General features: G+C 33.6%; 1 protein-coding gene and 2 long non-coding RNA genes across 4 annotated transcripts in view; 1 reads left to right on the top strand and 2 right to left on the bottom strand.

Annotated features, from left to right (window-relative positions):
* The window catches only part of LOC138703598 (uncharacterized), a 171,542-nt gene extending 159,720 nt beyond the window's left edge, over positions 1–11,822 (bottom strand). Inside the window, exon 1 of the long non-coding RNA XR_011333216.1 lies at positions 11,340–11,822. This is a non-coding gene — a long non-coding RNA (uncharacterized lncRNA). The remainder of the gene's footprint in view (positions 1–11,339) is intronic.
* Positions 1–27,579, top strand: part of LOC138703474 (CD63 antigen-like) — a 105,712-nt gene that overhangs the window by 66,397 nt on the left and 11,736 nt on the right. Inside the window, exons 2-5 of one of the 2 annotated variants that reach the window (XR_011333201.1) lie at positions 2,415–2,606; positions 6,372–6,542; positions 12,926–13,135; positions 17,447–17,507. Coding sequence is in view for 1 of the 2 variants with exons in the window: in XM_069831396.1 (XP_069687497.1) it covers positions 2,415–2,606; positions 6,372–6,542; positions 12,926–13,135; positions 17,447–17,518 (645 nt within the window). In the remaining variant the exon portion in view is untranslated. Of the gene's footprint in view, positions 1–2,414; positions 2,607–6,371; positions 6,543–12,925; positions 13,136–17,446; positions 17,718–27,579 lie in introns of those variants that run through there. The other variant, XM_069831396.1, reaches the window with a different exon arrangement.
* LOC138703561 (uncharacterized) lies at positions 17,597–18,188 on the bottom strand. Its single transcript, XR_011333206.1, has 2 exons — positions 17,858–18,188; positions 17,597–17,656 (listed from the first exon to the last, which is right to left on the bottom strand). It is a non-coding gene; the product is annotated as an uncharacterized lncRNA (long non-coding RNA).

The raw sequence follows: 27,579 nt of genomic DNA, 5'->3' as shown, positions 1-27,579 counted from the left end.
CGGTGTAGAATACCTCACTGACGTATGCTAGCTATTCCGTCTCAAATCGACCGAAATATAGAGAAAATTGACCTTATAATTTCTAAATACAATGAATTTTTTTTTGTACGTAGAGAACTGTGATACAAAGCTTTGTGCAAAGTTTGAGGCATCAGAACTTCATAGTGTTTAAATTAAAAATATTTAAATTTATCGTATTTTCATAAAATTAGCAACTTTAAACTGTTGTAGCTCCGAAACCCTTTCACCCAATGATCAAAATCATTGTTTATTTTGATGCTGAGAAATTAAAGTTTATATTGACATATAAACAGATTTTTCTTAACTTTTTATGGAAATGGAAATATTTAGATTTTTCCTCATTAAGACGCCTTTGGCTAGGAAAAAATATTTTAAAAATAATAGTTACATTCCGCATTGAAAGTACAAATGAACACACATTTTTTTACTGATGGTATGTTGATAAGAAAGTATTGAAAATATCAAATAAAGAAAATAAATAGTACGCGCGTGAACTAACCAGCTGACTTGAGACGGGAGCTAGCCGAGACAAGCAAGGCCAAGAGACAAACACGTGATGTTTCGTCTAGTAGCGCATAGCTGGGCTAGCTTTATCACAAGTTTTCATAAACACAGGAGTAAAATGACTCCCAACGCTCGCTTATCATCATTTCTCAGCCAATGCGTGCGGTACTGCGCCCTTCAAGCCCAGGCGTGTGAAAATAATCTATTTAATACCCTCGAAACTTATTGCCGAGCCACTAAGCAAAGAATGCCGAACCCCTCTTAATAATGCAAGGTTTTTTCTCAATATATTTTTTTACATTTTTACAAATAAGCAAAAAAGCCTAAAAGCAAGTAAAATCAGATTATCTGTCTCTCGGTGTACAATAAAAATAAGGATTACTTCTTAACATAACCTACCAAATGTCAGCTTCAAAATAAGTTCTCGTTCAATGTTCTGCAGTAAATGGTTCCAGAGTTCTGAGCGCTGAAAGAGGCTTGTTTTTATAAAATACGCTAAATTTGTCGCTCAATAATACGAAAACCGTTCGACTTTCGATAGTATATTTTTGAAAATGCACTCTCCTCAGCACCTTGTATAAATAGGGAAAAAATTAGAGTATAAAAAATGCGAGGTTTTTTTACTGATCGATTTCATATGGAATGGCCCATATACAGGATAATTTACGTTTTTGTTCGAAAACGAAAGAATTCTTATTTCGAATCAGAGATTTGTTACAAAGATGACGATGATGATGAATTCTACATTTTGTCGTCACATTGCGAAGGGTCTTGTAACCGAAAGGGCGCACCCTCCTTTCATCCGCTTTATCAATAGGCAGTGTCACTGTCCCGATGTTTGTAGCGGATGTTGTTGCGACATTGACTTCGTGTTGACAAGAGTGACGTCTGTTTTCAAAGCCTTTGTCAGGCAAAGAAATCCCCGTACTGTACTACTACTTACTTACTGGCTTTTAAGGAACCCGGAGGTTCATTGCCGCCCTCACATAAGCCCGCCATCGGTCCCTATCCTGAGCAAGATTAATCCATTCTCTATCATCATATCCCACCTCCCTCAAATCCTTTTTTAATATTATCCTCCCATCTACGTCTCGGCCTCCCCAAAGGTCTTTTTCCCTCCGGCCTCCCAACTAACACTCTACATGCATTTCTGGATTCGCCCATACGTGCTACATGCCCTGCCCATCTCAAACGTCTGGATTTAATGTTCCTAATTATGTCTGGTGAACAATACAATGCGTGCAGTTCTGCGTTGTGTAACTTTCTCCATTCTCCTGTAACTGCATCCCTCATAGCCCCAAATATTTTCCTAAGCACCTTATTCTCAAACACCCTTAACCTATGTTCCTCTCTCAAAGTGAGAGTCCAAGTTTCACAGCCATACAGAACAACCGGTAATATAACTGTTTTATAAATTCTAACTGAGATTTTTTGACAGCAGACTGGATGACAAAAGCTTCTCAACCGAATAATAACAGGCATTTCCCATATTTATTGTGTTAATCCATGTTGAATCTTTCGTACACTACTTTTAACACTTGAATATAAATAATTGATTAAATGGCGATCTTACTCGTGTTAATTATGTAAGCATGTGCTGCTTACAGCTGTTTCGGTGCTACTTGACACCATCCTCAGAGCCATGGAAACATGCAATACAATACGTCTTGTCATAATAGTAAGTTAGTTTGGCAACTCGTCATAAGTTAATTTTCTAACTTGGATTTGAAAGATTTCAATGTTCGGCAGCCCTTGACTTCAGGCGGCAGAGAGTTCCAGTGACGAGAGGTAGCAACAGTGAAAGATGAGGAATACAGAGATGATGGGCATGGTGACATAAAGACTATATTGGCAGTAACAATAATGTATGTCTTTTTCTCTGTTTGCAGCTATGCGGGTTAGCAATCCTGATCGCTGGCGCCCTCACATACGCCAACATCGACAAAGTTGACGACAAGCTCAAGGAGGTGTATGTGTCGGGCTCGCCCATAGCCTTGATCGTGGTTGGCTCCATCGTCTTCATCATCGCTTTCTACGGATGCTGCGGCGCCATCCGGGAGAGCCACTGCATGGTGGTTACGGTACGTAGCAAGCGCCAACGGCATTCATTAACAAGGAGCGGATTCCTATGTAATTAAATATTCTTTTTGCGTGTGATAAAACACAATTAACAAAGTTAAAAATTCCGGACATGAAGTCAAGTTTAAAACCCGAATTTTATTTCACATAAAAACACATATTTTCACCAAAAAAAAAAAATGTAAATACATATTTTCAGGAAATTTATTATAAACTCATAAATCTTGGAGATTGTTTACTTAAATAATTTTTACAAGACCTTTTAAATATTTTAAAACTAAATCAATTATATCCCTCAGAAGCAGTGGCGTAGCGTCAATGTAAGCTAAAAAGCTCAGCTTCCCCAGTTAATAATAATTTCATGATAAACCTGCAGTTTATGAACAAAATTATTTATTAATTTTAATAGAATTTATATTTACGCGTTAAATATTGCGATGCGGCAGCTCAGGATGATTTGTGATGCAGCAGTAAACAAGAAGCCTGCACACACCATCTTCCAAAGCAGACTGGTTTCTTCTGTGTAATCCACCCCGCAGATTTTCCATCCCTTTCTAACTAAACTACCCTGGTCGCAAGGCTCGCAAGAAGCTAGCTTTAACAATTAAAATAAGTAGTTTCCGAGTTATCCCTTTTCGTCAGTTGTGTTCAGTTGAAGTGTTAGAGTGCATTGTGGCTGATATAATAAATAATGAGTGAAATAACGGTTCCTGACCCAATTTACTTGAAGTTTTTAGGACAATTGTAGTATCAAGACTGACTTACGAACAAAAGTGTGATCTAAAAAACAAATGACCGACTCCCTTGCTGTCAATGAAGGGGACAACCAAAACACAGACGCATACTTATGTAATGATACTAATACTGTATCTATTGACCGTTAATATTGTGATTTCTCTAAGTATGACAGAGAGTGAGCTAATAATAATAATAATAATAATAATAATAATAATAATAATAATAATAATAATAATAATGTTTTATTTTCGCTGGCAGAGTTAAGGCCATAAGGCCTTCTCTTCCACTCAACCAGCCTTAATCAATACAATACATAAATTTAAATTACAAATATTTTCACTACACTTAAAAGGTTCTCCAGCAATAATCTTCACTACACATTTATTTAAATTTAGATAAATCTATAAGGTAAAGTAGTAACTTAATTTATGAGCTAATTTAATTCAATGAATTATAATTAATTTAATATTTGAGATAGCTAGTAAAATGATGAAAATTAATTTAATATAAGCTTACTAGGACTATGTTACAGGGAGAATATATATATTTCTATTTCTATAATGAGAATATTAATGTAATTGTCATTAGAGGTTTTGTAAATCTATTTAGAGAAATTAATGATAATAATAATAAGAATGGACAGATGTTAGTTTCATTATAAGTAACAAATATTAATAAGCAATTCATCTGTTAAGTAAGAATTTATGTAACGTTATACGTATGCGTGTCTATTCGTTAGAGATATGTGTAAACCGTCAAATCATATTTTACTACGTACCATTTGAGGTCATGCCTTATTGGTGTTACGAGATTCCAACCAATCTTCGACTGCTGACTTGACATTGACTACTATTTATTTTAAGACTGTATTTTTGTAATAAGTTTTCTCATATTGCATGAAAGACAACTTGAGTTAGCTTCCCCTGCTCAAAATTTCATGCTACGCCACTGCTCAGAAGTACGTTATCTTTTTAAGAATTCTTGGTTGCTTCGTGTTTCTAAGCGCTGTGTGGTGTATCCGTGATCCATTTTCGTAATAGTATCGCATCAAGTTCTGAGAATTGCTAGGCAGCACATCAGTGTTATTATTAGAGAATAAATTAACATGGACAAGGAGGAGAGATCTTGTAACACATAATTAGGAATGTTTATTGTTGCTGAAGATGATTTCATTCCACGCTTTGTTTGTGAAACACAACGGATAAGAGCTCGGGTATGAACATTATTTAATTTAAACAAATCTCTCGCCTCTCTCTCTCATGTCTATCAAGTAAGGCAATACATCTTGTTGTGATTCCCTGTTATCGGGCTTGGTCAATCGATATCCTTCAAGATATACTGAAAGATGGTTGTTTAAAAAACGATTTGGCTTTCCTATTAGCAAATCTAAGCTTTTTGTGTGACACCATAAAAAACTCGAAACATCCAAAAACCTGTTGTCTGAAACAGGGAGGTGCGTGCCGTGGAAATTAAACTAGACTCGCTACCAGGTTCAGAAGTACAAGTACTAAGGGACAAATTCCAGAATGTGTTTGGGAAAAACAGTGGATATAAAAAAATGTGTAAAGTTGCTCAAGTATTGGAGGGTGTGCCTGTAGGTGAAATTGACGGTGTTTGTGTTTGTACATTCCTCTCTTTAAATATGCTGTCTGACGTCCTGTGACGTGGAAAGATCGTTTTCACAGTATAAGTCGTTGTTCAGAGATAATCGGCATGCCTTTGTGATGGAGAGTTTGGAGATGACCTTTGTTGTTCACTGCAGTTGTCGGCCAATTACAAGCACTCAACTGTGGTTGGTGACTAGCTACCTACTAACACCTTTTTTAAAAGCTAAGTACGGTATTTTTGTCGTATTAAAAAAATATATATTTTTTATTTTTAGCAAATATTTTCGTACTTTTTAGAACATAAAAAATAAATATATTTAAATTTTTTAGCACATAAAAATCCGCTCCCTAATGGTAAGAGTTATTTCATTGTTTTTATACATTGTTGGTTTGTTATGGTAATGTTCAGAAACCGGAACTTTGGGAGAATGCCTTTTTAAATGTGTTAAATCTATCTTTATTTTGAAAGTAAATCTGTACGAATTATAGGCCTACCTTTGTGATTGAAACGTCACAGTTTTATGTTGCCATTTCCTGCCTTTCTTAATATAAATTCCTAATTTACAAAAGAAATACTTTTTTGTGCCTTTATTTTATTATTTATCTATTATTTATTAATTTATTATTAAAAATTGCCTACAGGTACATTTTAATTTATTTCTATAACCGCTACAATGAAAGGGACTTCACCGAATGTATATTATTGTCTTTCAGTCAGTTCATATTCTCTTTGCAACAATGAGTGCTGCTGTGCAAAATTGTATAGCAGTAAGCGTTTTAATTATCGCTCGTGTTTATTTGACAAGGCAACAATGAGTGCGGGTCTAACGTTATTTTTAACGGTTATTTTTCTTTCAGTTTTCATTACGACCTTGTTGTAGCTAGCTAAATATTTCATATCGCAACATATCAGTACAACCAAACACAATACTGGGAAGAAGATTTCTTTGCTTCCAACAGTAATTGCAACATCGAGTCGAAAATCTCAATTTGCATTCGATTTATGTAAACCTTTTCTTGCTGCCGAAATCCCTTTGTGGAAAGTGCAAGAGGTCTAATGCAAGGTTTTTGTAATTGCCTTTTATTGCGTATTTTAGCTATTTATAATGCCTTTTTGCCTGCCTATTTTAGCTATTTATGATACCTTTTTGCCTGCCCATTTTAATTATTCATAATGCCTAAACTTCCGGCCTCTGGTAATGTTAAATCCCTATATACTCTGAAAACTCATGGAATATTTCAAGTCCTGTAACTGTCACGACCACAATGAAGATACCAACCATATCTACGTGTTAAGTTCCATTACGATTTACAGTTGCCTTGGTGATTAATTTGCCAGACGAGTTTTAGAAATCTTTCTTTTGTTTTAATAAAAACAGAGGCGGGTTGTCAGTTGTTTTAACGCCTTTCTTTTGTCTTCAGTTCGCAGTTTTCTTGCTGGTGATTCTGATAGCCGAGATCGCTATTGGAATAGTAGCTTTTGTCAACAAAGACGGCTGGGACCAGCCAATCAGCGACAGTCTCGAGAAAATGTTCAACGAATACAACGTCAACGCCACCATTACGGATGATATCAACAAGTTCCAACATGATGTAAGTTACAATTTTCTAAACAAATAAGAATTTTACTTTTAGGATTCTTCAGATATCCAGCTCTACCGACGCAAGTTATTGATAACACACGAAATATTTCGTAACAATAGAGAGTTTTCGCGCCCTCGTCATACGCTAAACGTTAACGCTATGTTGACTTCAGTAAAAATGACGTATTTAGTGACGTTTTTAACGTTCGTAAAACTTCAGAAAGAAGCATTATTCGATATTTCCCGATGAGAAGAATGTGGAGAATGAATGATGATGAAAATGATCAAGAAGTAGAAAGGGAATCGGTTGTGTCACTGGCTGAATAGAACTGCCTACTGAAAGATGGATGCACTCACTGGAAGGAATGGTAAACGTGAGATAAATTCGGAAAGAATTGCCAAAGACAACAGACAAAAAACAATTTGTCAGCTGAGTGTATGATTAAAATTACATATTATGGAAGTTTCTCTAGCACTTGATAGGAAAAATAACTGATGTTCAGGACTAAAGTCGTTTTACGCCTTAACCAAATATTCTGCTGCTAATAAAACTATACAAAAGTCGTGGATTAAGGGGAGAGGATGGTATTTTTTTGGTGAAAAATGAGTAAATTTTCCAAAAAAAAAAATCTTTAAAATACTCCGTGATATGTGTGGTAAATCTCAATGCATAATATTTTGTGAGTATTTGTGCCCTTATCAGATGTTGAGACGCCATTTTTAAACTTCCTGCGTTATGGATTTTTAAATCACTCGCCCACTTTTATTGTTGTTTCCGGTAAATTGAATTAAAAAAAAATTCTTTAAAATACTCTTTGATATGTTTGGAATGCATTGCATAACATTTCGTGTGTATTTGAGCCCTTATCAGATGTTGAGACGCCATTTTTAAACTTCCTGCGCTGTGGATTTTTAAATCACACACCCCCTTTTATCGCTTTACGGTAACTTCATTTTTTTGCTACATTGCCAGACAAAAATGGATATAATTTCTGAACTATTAAAGATACATGCATGAAATTTAGAACACACATTTTTTAGACTATTAGGAAACTTTTCTCTGTAACAGAATTTTGTTAATTGATTTCATTTTAAAACTACGTCAGTTTGTTTGCGAGAAAGGAATTCAGAAAAGTGTTATTAAATTTAATTGTTTATTTTACAAACGTAGGGACTAATATCAAACTTCTGTTACAGACAGTTTTTAGAGCATGCTTTTGCAAGTACATTGCAAAAAACTGGATGGATCTACCTTTAAAAATGGTTTAGATATATCGGTTTTAGTAAAATCCTGCATTGGGTATATTTTTTTTTCAAATCTGGGCCCCCAAATATTTTTTTTTTCAAAATATTTATTTTTGGTTGAGTTGCTACAGCTATGAGCTCTCTACATTCAAAAAAATTAATATTTTACACCGAATAGGAAAAAAAGTTAAAAAAAAATACCTCCTCTCCCCTTAAAGTCATTCTCCTACTAAACGATGTCCCTTGCACACAGTAACATAATCATGCTCTCAACTCAAAACCCCCAAAATGTGGACTTAAGTCGTTTTGCAAATTCACCATTCATTTATCATGTTGTAGCTCCTATGATAGTCAATCAATCGCGCTGTAATTTTTTTTAATTAATACCTCAATCTCTAAGGAAGGCACAGAAAATTAATTCGAAATGAAAATCTTTTTTGAAAAGTAAGAAAAAGAATACTAACTTCTGTGTGATCGGTTCAGAATAGACATTTACACTTTCAGAATTTGATACCGGTACGCGGTAAATTTGTTTTTCATGTTAGATGAGGGATCACAGCAAGAGAAATGTTAAGCATGAATGGAAATTATTTTTATAAGTGGTCGCTGCTCAAAATCTTTACTGGTTTCCGAGTTACGGCGAGTTAAAGAGCGTTTTCGCTTGGCGGAGTACTCACGGCTCAACTCTGTTCGGATCTCAACGCGAATTTCTTTCCTGAGCCTTCTTGTACTTCGGCCTGAATAATTTATCCATTTCGAGCTGTTCTAAGTAGATGAATATCGTCCACAATGGTAAATCTCAAGAGATGTCATGTTTCAACACCGAATTAGGCCTAGGGTAAACTTCATTCCCGTCCACGTCATCCGCTTAGAGATAGCGGGTTCCGCTATTGAAATAACATGCAGTGAATGACTGACTTGATTTCAACATAGCGTTAACGTTTAGCGTACGACGAGGCTGTGAAAACGCTCTAATAGCTTAGCAGAGGGATACACGTTTTGTAGAGCGGCACACGAAATTTTATACAAATTTTTTATATCTAACTCATTTATTCACGAAAATATTGGTGCAGAATTTGTGTGAGATGAATCGCTGATGTGTGTAAAATTGTTTCTAATCTATACTAATAATAAATCCGTAGCCGAAATTTTTCTGGTAATTTTCGATTTTCCAAAAATAATTGGTCCTAACATATATAATTAACCACCCTGAAACCGAAAATCGCTTTTTTGAAATTTTTATTTGTATGTCTGTCTGTCTGTATGTTTGTTACCTTTTCACGCGATAATGGCTGAACGGATTTCGATGAAAATTGGAATATAAATTAAGTTCGTTGTAACTTAGATTTTAGGCTATATGGCATTCAAAATACATTATTTAAAAGAGGGGGCCTGAATTAAATAAATCGAAATATCTCGCTTATTATTGATTTTTGTGAAAAATGTTACATAACAAAAGTTTCTTTAAAAGTAATTTGCGATAATTTTTATTCCTTGAAAAATTTTGATAGACTGATATTTAATGAGATAAATGAGTTTTAAAATTAAAATAACTGCCATCTAAGGCCGTGTAATGAATTAAAAAAGAAATGACTTCGTCTATAAGGGGCCTTGGACAGCAACAATCGAAAGCTATGAAAGATAGCCTACAGACAATGTTTCTGTGTTTGTATGAAGTAATATCGGAAGCTAAATTAACCGATTTGTATAATTAATTATTAATTCACCATTGGAAAGTGTAGTTTCTCTAGATGGACATAATGCTATAATGTTATCACAGTAACTTCTGAGTGAATCGAGGACAGGTAAGATTAAAATAGATTCTTATGCACAGAAAACTTGATAGGCTATTCAGTATATTCGTTTCCTGTATTGCCTAAACTAATTTTTATGACCAAATGAGTGGTCTCTGGATCAAAATGATCGCATTTTAATTTTTTAATTAAATTTAAATTAAGTAACATAATAAACGATTTATCCTTCTATCAAACACGAATGTTCCCTGGATGAAATGTCCTATTTTAATTATATAATTACTTTATATTTATTTCTAACGGGTGCAGAGGAGCGCACGGGTACGGCTAGTTAATAAATAATATCGTGTCCGCGATCACAGTTCACGTGACGCTGTTTTACATAAAGGTACGGTCACATGTCGCTACTTTTGCAGCGCTGCAGTACAAAAACTGCGCAACTCTTGTACTGCAACGTGTGAACAACGGTGCAACCCGAAATACTTAATATATAATCGCCCGCCATTTTGGCTCTTTCATTGGCGTTCGCAGAAAGCACACGAAGACGTTATTTGCCGCTCAATTATTTGCTGAATTACAGTGCGTTTGATTTATTATCGTAGGAGCTACGACATGATAATGTTTAACGGTGTGGCAAACAGATCCCTCGTCTGGTAGCTCGGCAACGAAAGAACAAAAATGGCGAACGATACTACCTACCTAGACTTTATAGAGCCTTGATTTCCTAAGACGTAAGCAAAGAGCAGGAGTCACACCGGGAATAACAGCGTCGCGACTATAGGCGATTGTTAAGATGGCCATGACTAGGGATGGGCAAAAATAACCGGTTATTTTTTTCTCGTTAGCCACGATGTCGCTACGTATGTCGTCACTTCCGCCAAAATTGAGACTTTCTTGCGTCCAAGCCTATTTCCATACGAAGTACCATGCTGGCACATTTTAAATGCCAATGCCTTACTACCTAGATCATCTATGATCTAGTCTTACTAGTATAGTCGTAATGTGAGAATTAATATTACATTCTGTTTAATGAATTACCGATATTAGTAATTATTTTTAACGGAACTAAAAGCAGCTAGAAGTTTAAATATAATATATTTACTTTATTATAATTTTCAAGGCATTGTTGCCGATAAAAAAAATGCGATATGACTTTTCTACAACACTATTTCCGTACAAAAAGTAAGGAAAAAGAATAAAAAAACAAATAAAATAAACATTGGCAGTCTATAATACAATGTTCGTAAATACGGAATTTTTGGTGTCTTAGGCGTATGTGGAATTCGAACGGGACGAGTTTTTCAGACTTCAAATACGGGACATATGGCAACCCTGTTGACCACAGAAAACCCTTAACAAATTTCATGAGCATTATGCTAAATAAAGATGCAATAATGTTTTGTGTATAAAGAAGCTCAAAGCGGAAAGATCATCGTCTGTTTATTGTAACCTTCATCTCTCATTCGAAATGGTCTCGGATATGATTTTATCTTTGTTTGTATTCATGAAATAATCTAAGCGGACTTAATGTTATATTCTATAAAATAGTTAAAATATATAGTTTGATTATTTAGAATGTTATTAAGACACTGGTGTTCTAATGTATTAATTTGCTTTATATAATTTCTACATTATTTTGAGGTTATATTTACGATAAAGCCTTCAAGATATTACACATAACCATTACTTCTACACAATACCCAACTGAATATTTTCATATTGGACCCTAATCATATTACGTAAACAAAGTTATATACATCAAAAGTAATTCAAGCAATAATAACTATTCAGTTAATATTTAGGCTTACCATTAATATGTAGTTACTGAAATCCATAGTAGAACATCTGTTCACTCTCTCCAACGAGTTAAATTCGTCCCTGCACAGCTGGAAAACAGACCAAGAAACACCATCACCGTGGTCTTGTTTGAAGCACACCGAACTGATCACTGAATTAAAACAATGTGGCGGTGAGGCGTATCGGAGAAATCTTTATAAATTGATTCATTTTTAAGTTTGTAGAGAATCAAAGTAACTCGTAAATTGTCTATGTTAGATGTTTAATACAATCTAAACATTAATTTCTTATTATTAATTTAATCAATTGAAAAATCCGTAATAATGAAGATAATACAATTAAATAATAATTACGCGTTACTTACTCGAACTATAGCGTCATGGTCAAAGGCATCATGCCTGGATTCGGGGTAGGGAATAAGTGCGAGTTGTTTTTTTTCGTTTCAATTTTTCTGTTCTCCGCTTTTTTAACCTAGTACGTACGTACGCTAATCCCTTATTCATCTGTCGCAAAAAATCTTGGCTTCTTTTATGATAATAATCTAAGTTGGAATTTTCAAGTTAAAGAAACGATAAAAAAAATCTGTTCCTCCATTCACTGTTTGAGTCGCTTAAGAAACTTCTTGCCCCAGCAACTAAAACTTACCCTAGTACAAACCCTAGTAATGCGGCACTTCGATTATTGTGACGTTTTGTTAAGTGACCTAAGTTCTGAACTGTCAGTCAAGTTACAGCGAGCTCAGAATATGTGCGTCAGATACGTGTGCAACATCCGACGATACGATCACATATCACCGTCCTTCGCAAGTCTCTCGTGGCTCCGACTTAAAGAACGCAGAACTTTACACTCTTTGTCTTTACTCTTTCGAATTCTGCACACCTTAACACCAAATTACCCTTCTTCTCGTTTCTCTTATCTATACTCTAACCACGACGTAAATACCAGATCACTTATCTGTGGCACGCTAAGTATACCTCTTCATAGAACATCTTGTTATTCATCATCTTTTACAATATCCACCTCGCGTCAATGGAATTCCTTGTCACAAAGTATTAGGGGCTGCAAGACAACAAACACCTTTAAGAACAGCTTAAAAGATAACCTTATTAGCATTTCACTCCAATCTTACTGATTTAAACTATCACTGACTACACTGTTACTTTTTTCTTTAGACATCATCCTGATAGCGCAGTATTTTCAAAATTGTCTCATAATAATCTCTTTCTATTATCTAATATTATTTGAAATATATTAACATTCTATGTATTTTAGCTTAATTCTGCTACACAGTTTATTTCAGTGTTTAATTAATAGTTCATAGTATTTTGTTGTTTAATTCGTAAATAACTCTTGTATACATGTAACTCTCATCTAAATCAAATTGTTGAATTCTTTGTAAGTTCATGCATATGTATATACACTTTTTGCTAGTTGAGTGGAAGAGAAGGCCTTACGGCCTTAACTCTTCCAGCTAAAATAAATCGTTATTATTATTATTATTATTATTATTATTATTATTATTATTATTATTATTGTTATTATTATTATTATTACCTAACCCTTTAATGATTTTTAACTTATATTTGTTTGTTTACAGTTTGAATGCTGTGGACTTGACGGACCTCAGTATTGGATTAAGAAGGGTATTGCTCTTCCCAAAGGATGTTGTGTGACTGATGGACACTGCAGTGTGGTCACTGACCCCAAACAAGTTTTCCAGACTGGCTGTGTGGAGAAGATGAAGGAGATTATTGAAGCTATCGGTCTTCTGCTGGGAATACTGGCCATTGTAATTGGATTGGTGGAGGTATGAGACTATTTTGGCTTTAATTCCAATGCTGAAAATACGAGGGGGATCCAGGAAATAACGACCGTTTTGTTGTAATAATTAAAAAATAGTTATTTATGGTACTTGTGAGGTAAGTGCATCTTTATTGCACGAGTGGAAAGATTTAAGCACGAGGCGTCAGCCGAGCACAATGAAGATCACGCTCACAAATACCACACGTAATTTTATCCATGACCATAACGAAAAATTATGTTTTATAAAAGGAAATATGTGGAAAATAGGTCCTCATGTAATCACATAGCATGTCATGGATTTTAGAATCGATACGTGTACTAGGTAGGTCATGATGTAGGAGGCCATGATTAGTGAAGAATGGTATCTAAGGCGTTGGATAAATAACAAATTATAATTAATTATATAATTTTAATATATATTTTTTCATTTTAAACGTGTATTTTCTTCTTTTTGAAGTTTCAGGGATTATTTAGAAGCGTTCACGGGACTAATGTGATTAAAATAATTTCACATTTCACTTCTGTAAACTTAAGAGGAATATTAAAACGTAATTAATCATCGTGTCTGTTTAGCTCAGTTGGCTAATGCGTGTTGTTTTAAAATCCTATAAACCCAACTTCGCAGGTTGAAATCTCCTCGCATCCCAAAAGGTAAATTATTACAAAATTTAAAAAAAAATACACATTAGATATGGATGTAATGCACAAATTACGACGTAGTAGATAGAGAAAAGGGAAGGAGATTGAGTGTATGTATATTTAAGAAATGGTAATAAAGAAGTAGAGGTAGTGACATCTAGTAACTAATATATTAACTTCTTGAGTAATAGTTGAATGGAAAAGTATACGTGTGTACCCGGGTACTAGGAAAATACTAATGAACTGTGAGATAAAGTTCAAACTGTGAGGTAAAGTCTTTATCTCACTAGTGGAATAAAATAATGTTGAATAAAAGCCTACTTTACAAACGCAAAAGTATTTAGTAAAGGCATGTTTTTCGTTATGGTCATGGATAAAATATATTTATTTGAAAAAACAAAGTCTGTTACATAACTGAAGCTTCCTTTACTTCTCTACATAATCACCACCTACATTTAAACATTTGTCGTATCTGTTCACTAGCTTTAGAATTCCCGTGTTATACTCCTCTGCCGCCAGTTCATTAAGCCAGGTGTTCACTGTCTTCTTCAACTCTTCATCACTTCCAAAACGCGTACCACCCAGAAAGTCTTTCAGCTTGGTGAAAATCGCTAGGGGCAAGGTCTGGACTATAGGGCGGATGATCAAAGATTTCCCAACCGAATTGATCCAGCAATTCTCGAGTTGAAGCAGCAGTGTGCGGGCGGGCGTTGTCGTGAAGAAGCACAACTCCTCTCGAAAGCATTCCTCGTCTCTTGTTTTGGATGGCTCGCCGTAGTTTTTGTAAAGTCTCACAATAACGATCTGCATTGATTGTAGTGCCTTTTGGCATGAAATCCAGCAAAAGAACACCTTTGCGATCCCAAAAGACAGTAGCCATGACTTTTTGTGTTGAGAGAGTCTGTTTGAATTTTCTCGGTTTCTTGGGTGGTGAGGGATGATGCCACTGACGTGATTGGCGCTTGGTCTCTGGGGTGTTGTGAGACACCCAGGTCTCATCACCAGTCACAATTTGATCAAGAAAGGCGTCTCCATCTGTGTGATATCGCATCAAGAATGTCAATGCTGAGGCGATTCTCTGAGTTTTGTGTTGGTCACTCAGTTGCCGTGGAATCCATCGTGCACAGATGTTGTGGTAGCCAAGATGTTGCGACACAATTTCACCAAGCAAAGAACGAGAAATGTCAGGAAAGGCAATATGCAATTCGTCGAGTGACGTGCGCCTGTCTTGCAAGATTCTGTCGATCACTTTAGTCTTCAGGTCTTCTGTGATGAGTGATGGGCGTCCGGGTCGAGTTTCATCGTGGACATTTGTTCGCCCATTGTTGAACATTTCGCACCATTTTCTCACATTTCTTTCATTCATTACAGTATCACCATACACTTCTTTCAATTGCCGGTACATTTCTGCAGGTTTCAAATGTCGGGCATTCAAAAATCGAATCACACTCCTCACCTCACAGTCGGCGGGATTATCAATCGAGTCGTTCATTTTGAAGTAACACAAAATGCACAATGGCGACTTGTTGCAACCAGTACTCACAACATTATGAGAACACATGTTAAGGAAGCCAGTTGACCTTCAAACAAGGAAGGGGAGTCAGCTGCGCGGTGGGTATGCGCGAACGGTCGTTATTTCCTGGATCCCCCTCGTATCATGACAATCTTTCTATAGGTTAACAACTGACAAAACTCCGTTATGGGAGGTTACTAAACCTTACCGCTGTGCTGGAGACGGAGTATCTGTCCATTAATCGTTTCTCAAACTTTTTTGAAGTGGGGACCACTTTTTTAAGTCAGAACAGTTCTGCAGACCACCTTACTCTTGTTCCCTTCGAAAGCAAATTTATCATTTTTGTAGTATATTTAATTGCATATTAATAGAAAAATTTTAGAAATTCTTTTGGTGTTAGTTCATAATACAGTTTGGATGTAACAGTTGAATTATTTTCAAGCTCGGTTTCTTTCATTATCGGTGGAAAAAATTTGGCAGCTGTTGTGAACTGCCTTCAACGTTGTCTTCTGTTCTTCTTGGACTTTATTAACATACCAGCCACTGGTGTAGCTCAGTTGGCTAAGGCGCTTTCTTTCTGATCCGGAGTTGTGCCTGGACGCAGGTTTGATTCCCACTTGGGCTGATTACCTGCTTGGGTTTTTCGAGTTTTCCCCAACCATAAGGAAAATGTCAGGTAATCGATGGCGAATTCTAGGCCTCATCTCGCCAAAAACCTTTGTAAAATTTCGAATTTAAATATCATAAATTTTAGTGTATAATATATATAGTCGACCTCGCCTTCTATGCCCAATGTTGCGGGTTCGATCCCGGGCCAGGTCGATGGCATTTAAGTGTGCTTAAATGCGACAGGCTCTTGTCAGTAGATTTACTGGCTTACTTACTTACTTACAAATGGCTTTTAAGGAACCTGAAGGTTCATTGCTGCCCTCACATAAGCCCACCATCGGTCCCTATCCTGTGCAAGATTAATCCAGTCTCTATCATCATGTCCCACCTCCCTCAAATCCATTTTAATATTATCCTCCCATCTACGTCTCGGCCTCCCTAAAGGTCTCTTTCCTTCCGGTCTCCCAACTAACACTCTATATGCATTTCTGGATTCGCCCATACGTGCTACATGCCCTGCCCATCTCAAACGTCTGGATTTAATGTTCCTAATTATGTGAGGTGAAGAATACAATGCGTGCAGTTCTGCGTTGTGTAACTTTCTGCATTCTCCTGTAACTCCATCCCTCTTAGCCCCAAATATTTTCCTAAGCACCTTATTTTCAAACACCCTTAACCTATGTTCCTGTCTCAGAGTGAGAGTCCAAGTTTCACAACCATGAACTCCTGTGGGACAAAATTCCGGCACATCCAGCGATGCTGATATAACCTCTGCAGTTGCGAGCGTCGTTAAATAAAACATAACATTTTATATATATATATATATATATATATATATATATAGTCCACACCTGTGGAGTAACGGTTAGCGCGTCTGGCCGCGAAACCAGGTGGCCCGGATTCGATTCCCGGTCGGGACAAGTTACCTGGTTGAGGTTTTTTGCGGGGTTTTCCCTCAATCCAATAATAGCAGATGCTGGGTAACTATCGGTGCTGGACCCCGGACTCATTTCACCGGCATTATCACCTTCATCTCATTCAGACGCTAAATAACCTAAGCTGTTGATAAAGCGTCGTAAAATAACCTACTAAAATAAAATTTAAAAAATAATATATGCATATAAAACTTTATGCAAAATTTTCCCCTATATTTTGCTAATCCGTGAGTAAACAAATGTTGAAAAATCGTTGACCTAGTGGATTGTTCTGGTCTGTTGTCATGACGAGAAAATATTTAAAATAATTTTAATAAAATTAGTAAACATATAAACATTTAAAAAATAAAATAAAAAGAAATACAAATCAACAACCATTATTTCGGAATAATCCTGGTCATAATAACAGTCTAAATAATGTAGCTGGTGTCACAATGGCTATCAGTCATTAGTTCTCTTTCCTGCACCGAGAAATATTTTTGAATATCATATATTATAAGCTGTTGAAATTGCAAATTAGGAAACCCAAAATTTGAAATAAATTTTATTAAAACTTAAAGTTGATCACGGCTGGTTTTAAGCACAAAAAGTGAAATAATTGTCTTGTTTCTTTTTTCAGATCACTGGTGTAGTGTTTGCCCTCTGTCTGGCGAGTTCCATCAAGAACAGAGAACGGAGAGGTAGGGTCTAGCACTCACTGCCTTCTTGTGTGAGAATGTATTACACCGCAATGATTGTTTACAATAATCGCTGTCGCTTTTTATTTGTGTAATATTTGGTTTGTGAATTAATTAAACCTTTTTTATACTTTATGTTGTCACAAGATAACCTGTGTTTCCATTATAATTAATTTTTTTTAAATAAAACAAACTTATATACCAAAGATAAAAGTGACTTTTCTTTTTTTTAAACAGTTGACGTATGAATTCATATTCTCTTTAAATGTTTTTGTTATCATTTTGTTTTTAATTCTTTTGTTTTTTTTTTTTGTCTAATTTGAAGGCTTTTAAATAATTGCTCACAAGATAACCTGTGTTTCCATTATAATTAATTTTTTTAAATAAAACAAACTTATATACGGTACCAAAGATAAAAGTGACTCTTTTTTTTCTAAACAGTTGACGTAAGAATTGTAATTCACATTCTCTTTAAATGTTTTTGTTATCATTTTGTTTTTAATTCTTTTGTTTTTTTGTCTAATTTGAAGGCTTTTAAATAATTGCTCACAAGATAACCTGTGTTTCCATTATAATTAATTTTTTTTAAATAAAACAAACTTATATACAGTACCAAAGATAAAAGTGACTCTTTTTTTTCTAAACAGTTGACGTAAGAATTGTAATTCACATTCTCTTTAAATGTTTTTGTTATCATTTTGTTTTTAATTCTTATGTTTTTTTGTCTAATTTGAAGACTTTTAAATAATTGCTCACAAGATAACCTGTGTTTCCATTATAATTAATTTTTTTTAAATAAAACAAACATATACGGTACCAAAGATAAAAGTGACTCTTTTTTTTCTAAATAGTTGACGTAAGAATTGTAATTCACATTCTCTTTAAATGTTTTTGTTATCATTTTGTTTTTAATTCTTTTGTTTTTTTGTCTAATTTGAAGGCTTTTTAAATAATTACTGAACATTTTTCTATTAATATTCACAATAATTTTAATCTACATTCATGAAATATGCATTCTGATGTTATCATTTATCAATGGATGTGAACAGTTTTGTACTGTTGAGAAAATAATGTACATAACCTTGTAATGTACATACTGCAACTTCATGTAAAAGTGGAAGAAGCATCTTTCGGAGCATAAAATGAAATAATATAGTGCTTTGGTATCATTCCATAAGCGGTGTCATGAGATAGATAAACTGTGGGTGTCTGAGTAACTGAGATAAGTTAAGCAGAAAACAAATAAGATACGATATGGTACCACGTTTCCAAGGACAGTTTATTGACAGGTGACTGTGTCTGAGTCATCCTACATTAAAAGAGTGGCTTGTTGAGTTTCTGGTATACTGAAATATGTAATACTTACAAAACATCTTTCTCGGAAGTCTAATTTAGGAGTTCAGTTTCGTAAATAGAATCATAGAGGTCTGAAAAAGCATAAAAATTACAATTTTATGAGATCTAATTTATAATAATCTTAATAGATCTAAATTACAGCCTTAATTTCGTCTGTGGAAATATCAATTTAAGGTCTAAATTGTAATTTTTGAGAAGTCAGAATTAGAATCTTAAATGTCTAATTTTGGAACTTAAAGAGGCCTACATTAGTATCTTAAGACATATTGAAATTATATTTTAGAGCTGTATAAAATACAATCTAACACATTTTTTATTGGAATTATTATTCGAAGAGGTCTAAATTAGAATTGTTCTAAGTTAGGATCTTGAGATGTCTAAATTAGAACCTTAAAATGTCTAATTAAAGATTTTAAAATTAGGAACCTAAAAATGACTAATGTAGTTAGAATCGAAAGAAAATTACCTTATTAGAACCCAAAGAAGTTTAAATTATAATATTAAAAGGTATGGGCCACATTCATAGACATTCTTAGCGTGGGCTTCCGGTGGATGATCAGCGAACTAACGTTTTTCGTATTCATAAACCAGTGTTAGCGATATATGATATGAATCCTGTACAAGTAACCAGTCGTTAGCCGGGGCTATATTAGCATGCTCGTAGCGTGGGCTAGCAAAATGTCTATGCATAGCACCCTATAAGTTTAAGATTAGAAATAGATCTAAATTAGAATCCTAGGAGATTTAAATTACAAATTTTTGTAGGTCTGAATTACAATCCTAGAAAAGTCTAAGTTCGATTCTTGGAGCTGTAAAAATATTAAAATCTTAGAGATTTCTAAATTAGGATCTGAAAAATGTCTAATTACAAAATCCGAAAAGGTTTAAATTAAAATCTTAAGACGTCAAAGTTAGGGTTGTCCAAATTAAATTTTTAGAGATGTGTAAGTTAAAATATTAAAGGTTTTAAAATTATAATATTAAAAAGATCTCATTGGGATCTGATGATGTCTAAAATTGGAATCTTAAAAACGTGAAATTGTAACCATGGAATGCTGTAATAATAATCTTAAAAGGTCTATATTAGAGTCTTAAAGGAGATCTAATATTATATTCTTAGAGATGTCCAAAAATAATCTTAAAGAAATCTAATTAGAATTTGAATCTTTAAGATCTTGATTAGAATCTTAGAAATGTCCAAAACATTCGTAAGTCTTATTTAGAATCTAAAGAAGTCTAATTAGGATATTAGAAGGTCTAAATTGGAATCTCAAGGCTCAAAGTAGAATCTGAAAGATATGAATGGATAAAAACTTATGTTGGTGATGTTAATATTGCTCATAAACAGTCTTTTTATTTTAAGTGACGAATGCAGGACAATCCTGATGTTTCACAGAAGAAACATAGAAACATTCTCTCTTTTACACGTTTATACAAAATGTCGGAGTGTCAACTTTCTGGGGTTCAAATTTATTCCGGTTTAAGTGAAAATTGCAGTTGAGAAAAACGCCAATGGGTTAGATTACTACCATTTTCCAACACCATTCTGCCTTATGATCCTATCACCTTATGAAGAAGTGCCTGGTCTTATAATAATCAAGGATTCATATCTGTCCAGCCACTTGAACTGAAAACAGATTAATAGAGAAACATAAAGGAATGTGTTTTCTTTATGAGAGATTCATTGGGTCATTGTATACTTGGAACACGCACAATAGAGATTTCAATCCTAAAATTTGTAATTTGTTATATGAGCTCTCCTAATTATTATAGAAGAAAATGTCATTAAATTTTTTTGTAGAGAAAAAAATTCTGCATCCATTTGTTTTATTGAATTAATATATTGATTATGAGTGTGTTTGGAATTAATTAAAATTAAACATTACCTTAATTATAACCATCTTTACTTAATAGTAGATCATAGATAACTGATATTTGTGTTTAAAACAAAATAGTTTAGGATCCAAACAGTTATGACAAAATTTAAAGAGGAAACAATTGAATGTGACATCAGTGTGAATTCATTTTTTTATAGATTAACAATGAAGATACTAATGTTTACATTATTTCATGGTAAATTAGTAAATCATAATAAATGTTCAAATAGACCTTCAAGTCTATTATAAAACTCCCGTCTGACATTTGCTAGCTGTGTATTTGATATCTCGTTGCATTCTCTACGTGCACTATTTACAGTATAATAACCATTTAATAATTTGAACTTTTTCTTTCATGAAATACATTTTCTGAGATTAACAAATGAACCATAAACAACAATATATTTGCATTCAATTGTTTTTACTAATTCATGGCCAACTATGATTAGCGTGCATTAAAAATTAGTGCAAGTTCTATGGCAGGAGTATTTTTTTTTAGATTTTTCTACCAGGCCCCGGAACAATTTTTCCCTTGAAATTATTCAAATCTGCTTTACAGGAAGCTTTACCCGAAAGACTATATTTTCATGATATATATACGTCACTGTGTACGTTAACAGAAAACCACAATTCCAAGTCACACAGAGTTTGTGTGCACTCAATGTGGGTCTCTGGCGTTTCATCAGCCCACGCGAGTTGTGTGGATATAAAGGGAAAAGTTTACTCGGTGTCGGGTGGAGTTCCCGGGTAGCTCAGTTGGCAGAGCACTGGTACGTTCAACCAGAGGTCCCGGGATCGATATCCGGCCCCGGAACAATTTTTCCCTTGAAATTATTCAAATCTGCTTTACAGGAAGCTTTACCTGAAAGACTAGATTTTCAAAAAAATTGTTTTTAATGGTATGATTGAAAGCAGAATTTTTTTTCTCTACAAAAACACTTGAATGACATTTTCTTCTATAACAATTAGGGAAGCTAATATAACAAAATATAAATTTTAGCATTGACATCCCTATGGTGTGTGTTCCAAGTTACAACACTGTATATTTTCTCCTGTTTTTGTACATGCTAATTGGTGAAAAATGTGGGAAGGATTTCAGTTGGGATTACAGCTTAATCCTGAATGTAGGGAAGAATAAAACAACTTTTAGGAACAATATATATGCATTTATAACCTACACTTTGTACATTTAAGTACCTATCATAGTGCTATATAAAAATATGACTTCACGAACAACACATTGAATATGTCGAGACAAAAAGATAGTGAAGTTTCTTAGCAGAGAAAACGTTTGAACTTCAACAAGAAATAGTAACAGACACAGAAGGTAATGAATACAGTCAAGAGTTGTAATATGCCATTATGACACACGTAGTTGAGAATAAGACTTGTTAGAGCTTAAAAGAATGCAGGATAGTTCAGAAATATAAATTATCTACTCAAATAATTTCATAACTTAAAATCACACCACTAATCTTATACTATTTCAGTAACAGTTGAGAATTATTTTTGCTGGTAATTGGTCTTGTTTATAGTTGCTAAGCAACAGTCATAGCCTACTCTATTTCCAGTTTGAACCAGCGTTTTTCTCTTTTTTTTTTTAATCAACATTCTTGGATCTCCTATTATTTACATATCCAAAACTACAAATTATTTTATACTAATTAAATAAATGTAATCCAGGACTGTCAAATAGTATATAAAATTTGATGGTAAACTTAGCCATAATTGTAAATTTTCCAGTAATGTAACACACAGATATCATCTTAAGAAGTTCATTATATTTTTAGGAATTAATTTTACCATTATTCTTTAAGATAGGAGACATTTTATTATATATTTTATGGAAGTTAATATTTTGGCCATATCACGTTCATAGCTTTTTTATTTATTTATTTAAGTGAGGTTAATTAATTATATATACTTACAAAAGGCAGCTCCAACGATAAATATTGTTTTCATTATTTTGTTTTAAAATTAAAATTTTTAAGATATTTAAAAGTTTTATGACATTTTAGAGTCAGTTTTTATGCCTTGTTGTTAGAACCTACTATGACAGCTTAAAAGACTTGCCTGAAGATTTGACTCCAGGAACATATCCACCATATCAGTGGATCTGAGCTATCCTGGCTTAAAATTTCTTCGAATCTGAGTAGAAATTATAGTCAAAAACAGTCTTCTAATATAATTTCTGTGACTATAACACAACAAAATCAGCTAAATTTTTGCAACAAATTAATTTCAATAATTTTGAATAATTTGAAACGAAATCTATTGACATATTGTCCTCCATTTTGCTGTGCCATTCTGTAAATAATTAGGGGAATGCTGATTTAAGTTATAGAAGAAAATTTAAGTGTAAAGATACGTGAATTATGAAGAAAGACTAAAAATTAATCATGAAACATTGTCCAAGCTAAGAGTGCAATCAGTGACAGTTTAAGTAATATTGTATATAGACAATTTTATGATTTTATATATACTGTATAAACCGTGAGTATTGTCATTTCAATTATTAAAGGAAACTGTAGTGTTATTAGAATGTCTTTCCATCTTTTCTTAAAATTTGATTCTGTGTCTTAAAAATGGCGCGGATACAAAAATAATAATATTTTTATAGCATTAGCAGTTACATCACGAAAATCCTAATGGGAAAATTAAGTACTAAATTAAGAACGTCATAGAATATCAACATAATCAAAGCATAAATTAATACCAGTCTATGTACTTGTGGCCACAAGTCTTGTAGCACATTAATGCTGTTTAATTGATATCAGGAGCCAAGGTTTTTCATGTGCTATGAAGAAAAGTTATACCAAACGCCCCTGAAACTAGTTAGAGATTAGAATTGTAAGTAATATGCTTTCTATTATGTAAATAATTAAATTGTGGATCCATGACAGAAAAAAAAATATAATTAATTATTTTAACAAATCTACCAACTGTACTGTAGCAGTTGAGTGTGAAATAGGAAGTAGTCACCAGTGCATATATTTTGAATTATTAAATCCAGCTTTGTAGGACAGGAAAATCTGTCTATGATGGAAAATTTATAAGGAGGAAACCTGTCGATTCTTACTTACTTATGAATGGCTCATTTCAAATGGAAGTTCATTGCCGCCCTCACATAAGCCCGCCATCGGTCCCTATCCTGAGCAAGATTAATCCACCTCATATCCCACCTCCCTCAAATCCATTGTAATATTATCCTCACATCTATGTCTCCGCCTCCCCAAAGGTCTTTTCCCCCTCAGGTCTTTCATCTAACACTCTATATGCATTTCTGGATTCGCCCATACGTGCTACATGCCCTGCCCATCTCAAACGTCTCGATTTAATGTTCCTAATTATGTCAGGTGAAGAATACAATGCGTGCAGTTCTGCGTTGTGTAACTTTCTCCATTCTCCTGTAATTTCATCTCTCTTAGCCCCAAGTATTTTCCTAAGAACCTTATTCTCAAACACCCTTAGCCTCTCTCAAAGTGAGAGTCCAAGTTTCACAACCATACAGAACAACCGGTAACTTTGTTTTTTTGAAAGCAGGTTACATGACAAAAGCTTCTCAACCGAATAATAACACGCATTTCCTATATTTATTCTGCATTTAATTTCCCCTAGAGTGTCATTTATATTTCTTACTGTTGCTCCAAGATATTTGAATTTTTCCACCTTTTCAAATCATAAATTTACAATTTTTATATTTCTATTTTGTACCGGTATTATGTTCTGGTCACAAGACATAATATTCTTACTTCCTTCAAGTAAAATTCCCGTTTTCCCTAATCGTTTGTGGATTTTCTCCTAACATATTCACGTCATCCGCATCCGCATCCGCAGCTGATGTAACCCGTTCAATTCCAAACCCTCTCTGTTATCCTGAACTTTCCTAATGGCATACTCTAGAGCAAAGTTAAAAAGTGAAGGTGATAGTGCATCTCCTTGCTTTAGCCCGCAGTGAATTGGAAAAGCATCAGATAGAAACTGGCCTATACGAACTCTGCTGTACGTTTCACTAAGACACATTTTAATTAATTGAACTACTGTAAAGCGGGGTGACTTTGAATGCCGAGGTGACTTTGAACAGTAATTTAGCGCCTTTCTAAATTAAATGCTGTACCCAATTGCGATAAAACTGTTTAAGTTGTCAATAAACTAGTTCAGTTTTTTCGCAATAGGGTACAGCATTTAATTTAGAAAGGCGCTAAATTACTGTTCAAAGTCACCTCGGCGTTCAAAGTCACCCCACTTTACGGCAGCTTCTTGGGAACACCAAATTCAATGAACCTGTCAATATGGAAAGAAAATTCTGGAATGGAACAATTTTATACATGAAAACGACTTCTATAAGCCACAAACTTTCGTATCGCGGAAACGGAATGGTTTTAAAGAACCATTGGTTGGTTATTGCCTGAATAAGACGAAAATTTATTTTTAGGTTAATGGCAGAACTACTGAGAAGGCATTGCGAAAATACATATTTGCACCATGTACTCAGTACAATTTTATTTAAATGGTGTAGTGAAGTGTAGCTCAGTGATGATTTTAAGTGTGCAGACTGTTTTAGTTTTATTTTAAATAAAATTTACAAAGAAATCGATCCATTCACAAATTCATGAAAATAAGATATGTTAAGCATCAGGATCAGATATTAGCCGTAAAAATTCATATTTAAGTGTGGCTTAAATTATCTTTGCATATTTCTTAAATTACATGAAGATTTAAGCAACCCTTTATAAGAAGGAAACCTGCCAAGATAGAAAATCTATATTTATAATTTGAACTGGTAATGGAAATTACGAGAAAATGGCTGAACGGATTTTAATAAATGACCCCTCATTTTGAAGCTTGGAACTCAAAGTTTTTCAGAAAAATAGTAGTTTTCAGTGAAATGTCAATTTTTCAACATAATTTTCCTATTTTCTAAAATCCATCTGTCGTCAGTTTTGAGAACTAGCTAATTGCATTTCAGAATAAAACAAAACACACACTACAGTAAACAATATTACACGAAGGCCATGATCTGCAAGAATGCTGACATATTTAGAGCTCAAATTAAATTGGTTATCAAAAACTTAACTTACTAAAAATAATTTACAGGTTCGATTCTGTGGTGTGTAATTTTCTGGGTATTGGATATTAAAAACTACAAAACTTGAGGTGGTTTGATGACATTATTACCATTAGAAATGAAATCTTACTGTAGTTAATGCCATGTCAGTATTCTTCATTAATTATACATATTAATGCTATATTGATGATATGAAAGTGAAACGTTTTGGGGTTATGTAAGAAGATGTAGAGAATAACTTAAATTAGATTTTGATTTCTATATTTTACTGAGTGGCGGCTATATAGTATATATAGTATATGTTACTGAAAGCTATAAAACTTACGTAAGATAATAATATTATTAAAAATCAAATATTTTTATAGTTATTAATCAAGTGGGGTTGGGTCTTTTTCATATATTTAATGGCGGTGTGGTGTAGATATTTATATGCGTGGTTCTCTTCAGTATTGGCTCGAGAGAGAGTATCTTTCATTATTATGGAAGCAAATAACTTTCAGAATGTCTGGTATTCTTCATTGAAAATAAATCTGAAAAATGTTTATTTGAACGTCTAATGAACTTAGTTTGCAGCATTTGCTGCACATGCCACTAGTGTTCTATAATTTGAATTAGTGAGAAAGTACACTATGTTATAAAACTTTTATAGCATTCTTATTTAAGAGAAAAGTGTGATTACACCATTTAGGTATTACTGAAGTCATACTGGCTGAAAAAGTAAAACTTTAGTCGAATTTAAAATAAATCAAACACAGAAATATTTTCAAATGGATTTTTCCATAAGAATTAGTTTTATTTCTGCAACCTTGTATCAAATTTACATCAGTCATCCACTTGGAAACAAAATAAAAAAATTGAAGTCCTAAACCATAATATCTGCAGGTACAAATGAAACAGGCGGAGAACTCAAGTTGTGTCTATATTTCAGATCTCTGGTCACAACCAATAATATCTGTCATAGTTTTTTTATACATCCATAAAATTAACTTCACTTTTATAAGTAGCCTAATACTTTGGCATAGCGTGAAACATTAATTTACTACTTTCTTGCACATGTTTTTTTATGTGTTATCAATTTCATAGCATTTAAAATGATATAATGTTGGAAATGTAAAACAAACACAGGAAGAGTGGAGTAAATAAGACAGTTTTACATTGACAGAAGTAAAAATATAGGTAGGCCTAACACCTATTTTCACAGTCTTTTCTAATTTTTCATTCCGTACGTGAATATTTAAGCAACAAAATTCATAGAACATAAATAATTTAAAAAATAAAATAAATATTTATGGTTTTTAGTTGTTATAAATTTTGGTAAAATATTTTCTTCAAAATGTTATATTTTCTGCAAATGTGTGTTGTTGTAAGTAGGAAGTAAGTTTGTTTTCTACAAAAATAGTTTACCTAAATGTTTTTCAGCTTGTTTTCTTTAATTTTACTTCATTTTATCTGATTTTTACTCGTTAATGCTTAAAAATCGCTGTTAGATCTCGCCAAATGCAAGTAGAGGACATGAATATCATGAAATTGAGTAAGAAAGAATACTGTTAATTTTCAAATCCTCATTACAGAAAACAAATACAGAGGTTTGAATGTAGGCCTATATGATAATAAAATATTGCACATATCTCTGGCCATTTATCTAATGAAATAACTGTACAATAACACTTACAATAAATATGTTATCTTCTGTTGGTGGTTAATAAAGCTTTAGATAAGATTTCAGAATGTTAATTTTATCGCAGTTCGCAATATAAACATTTTTCAAATATAA

The sequence above is a fragment of the Periplaneta americana genome, chromosome 1 (genome assembly GCF_040183065.1).
Source record: "Periplaneta americana isolate PAMFEO1 chromosome 1, P.americana_PAMFEO1_priV1, whole genome shotgun sequence".
NCBI classification, from domain to species: Eukaryota; Metazoa; Arthropoda; class Insecta; order Blattodea; family Blattidae; genus Periplaneta; species Periplaneta americana.
This window is presented reverse-complemented; position numbering and strand designations above follow the sequence as displayed.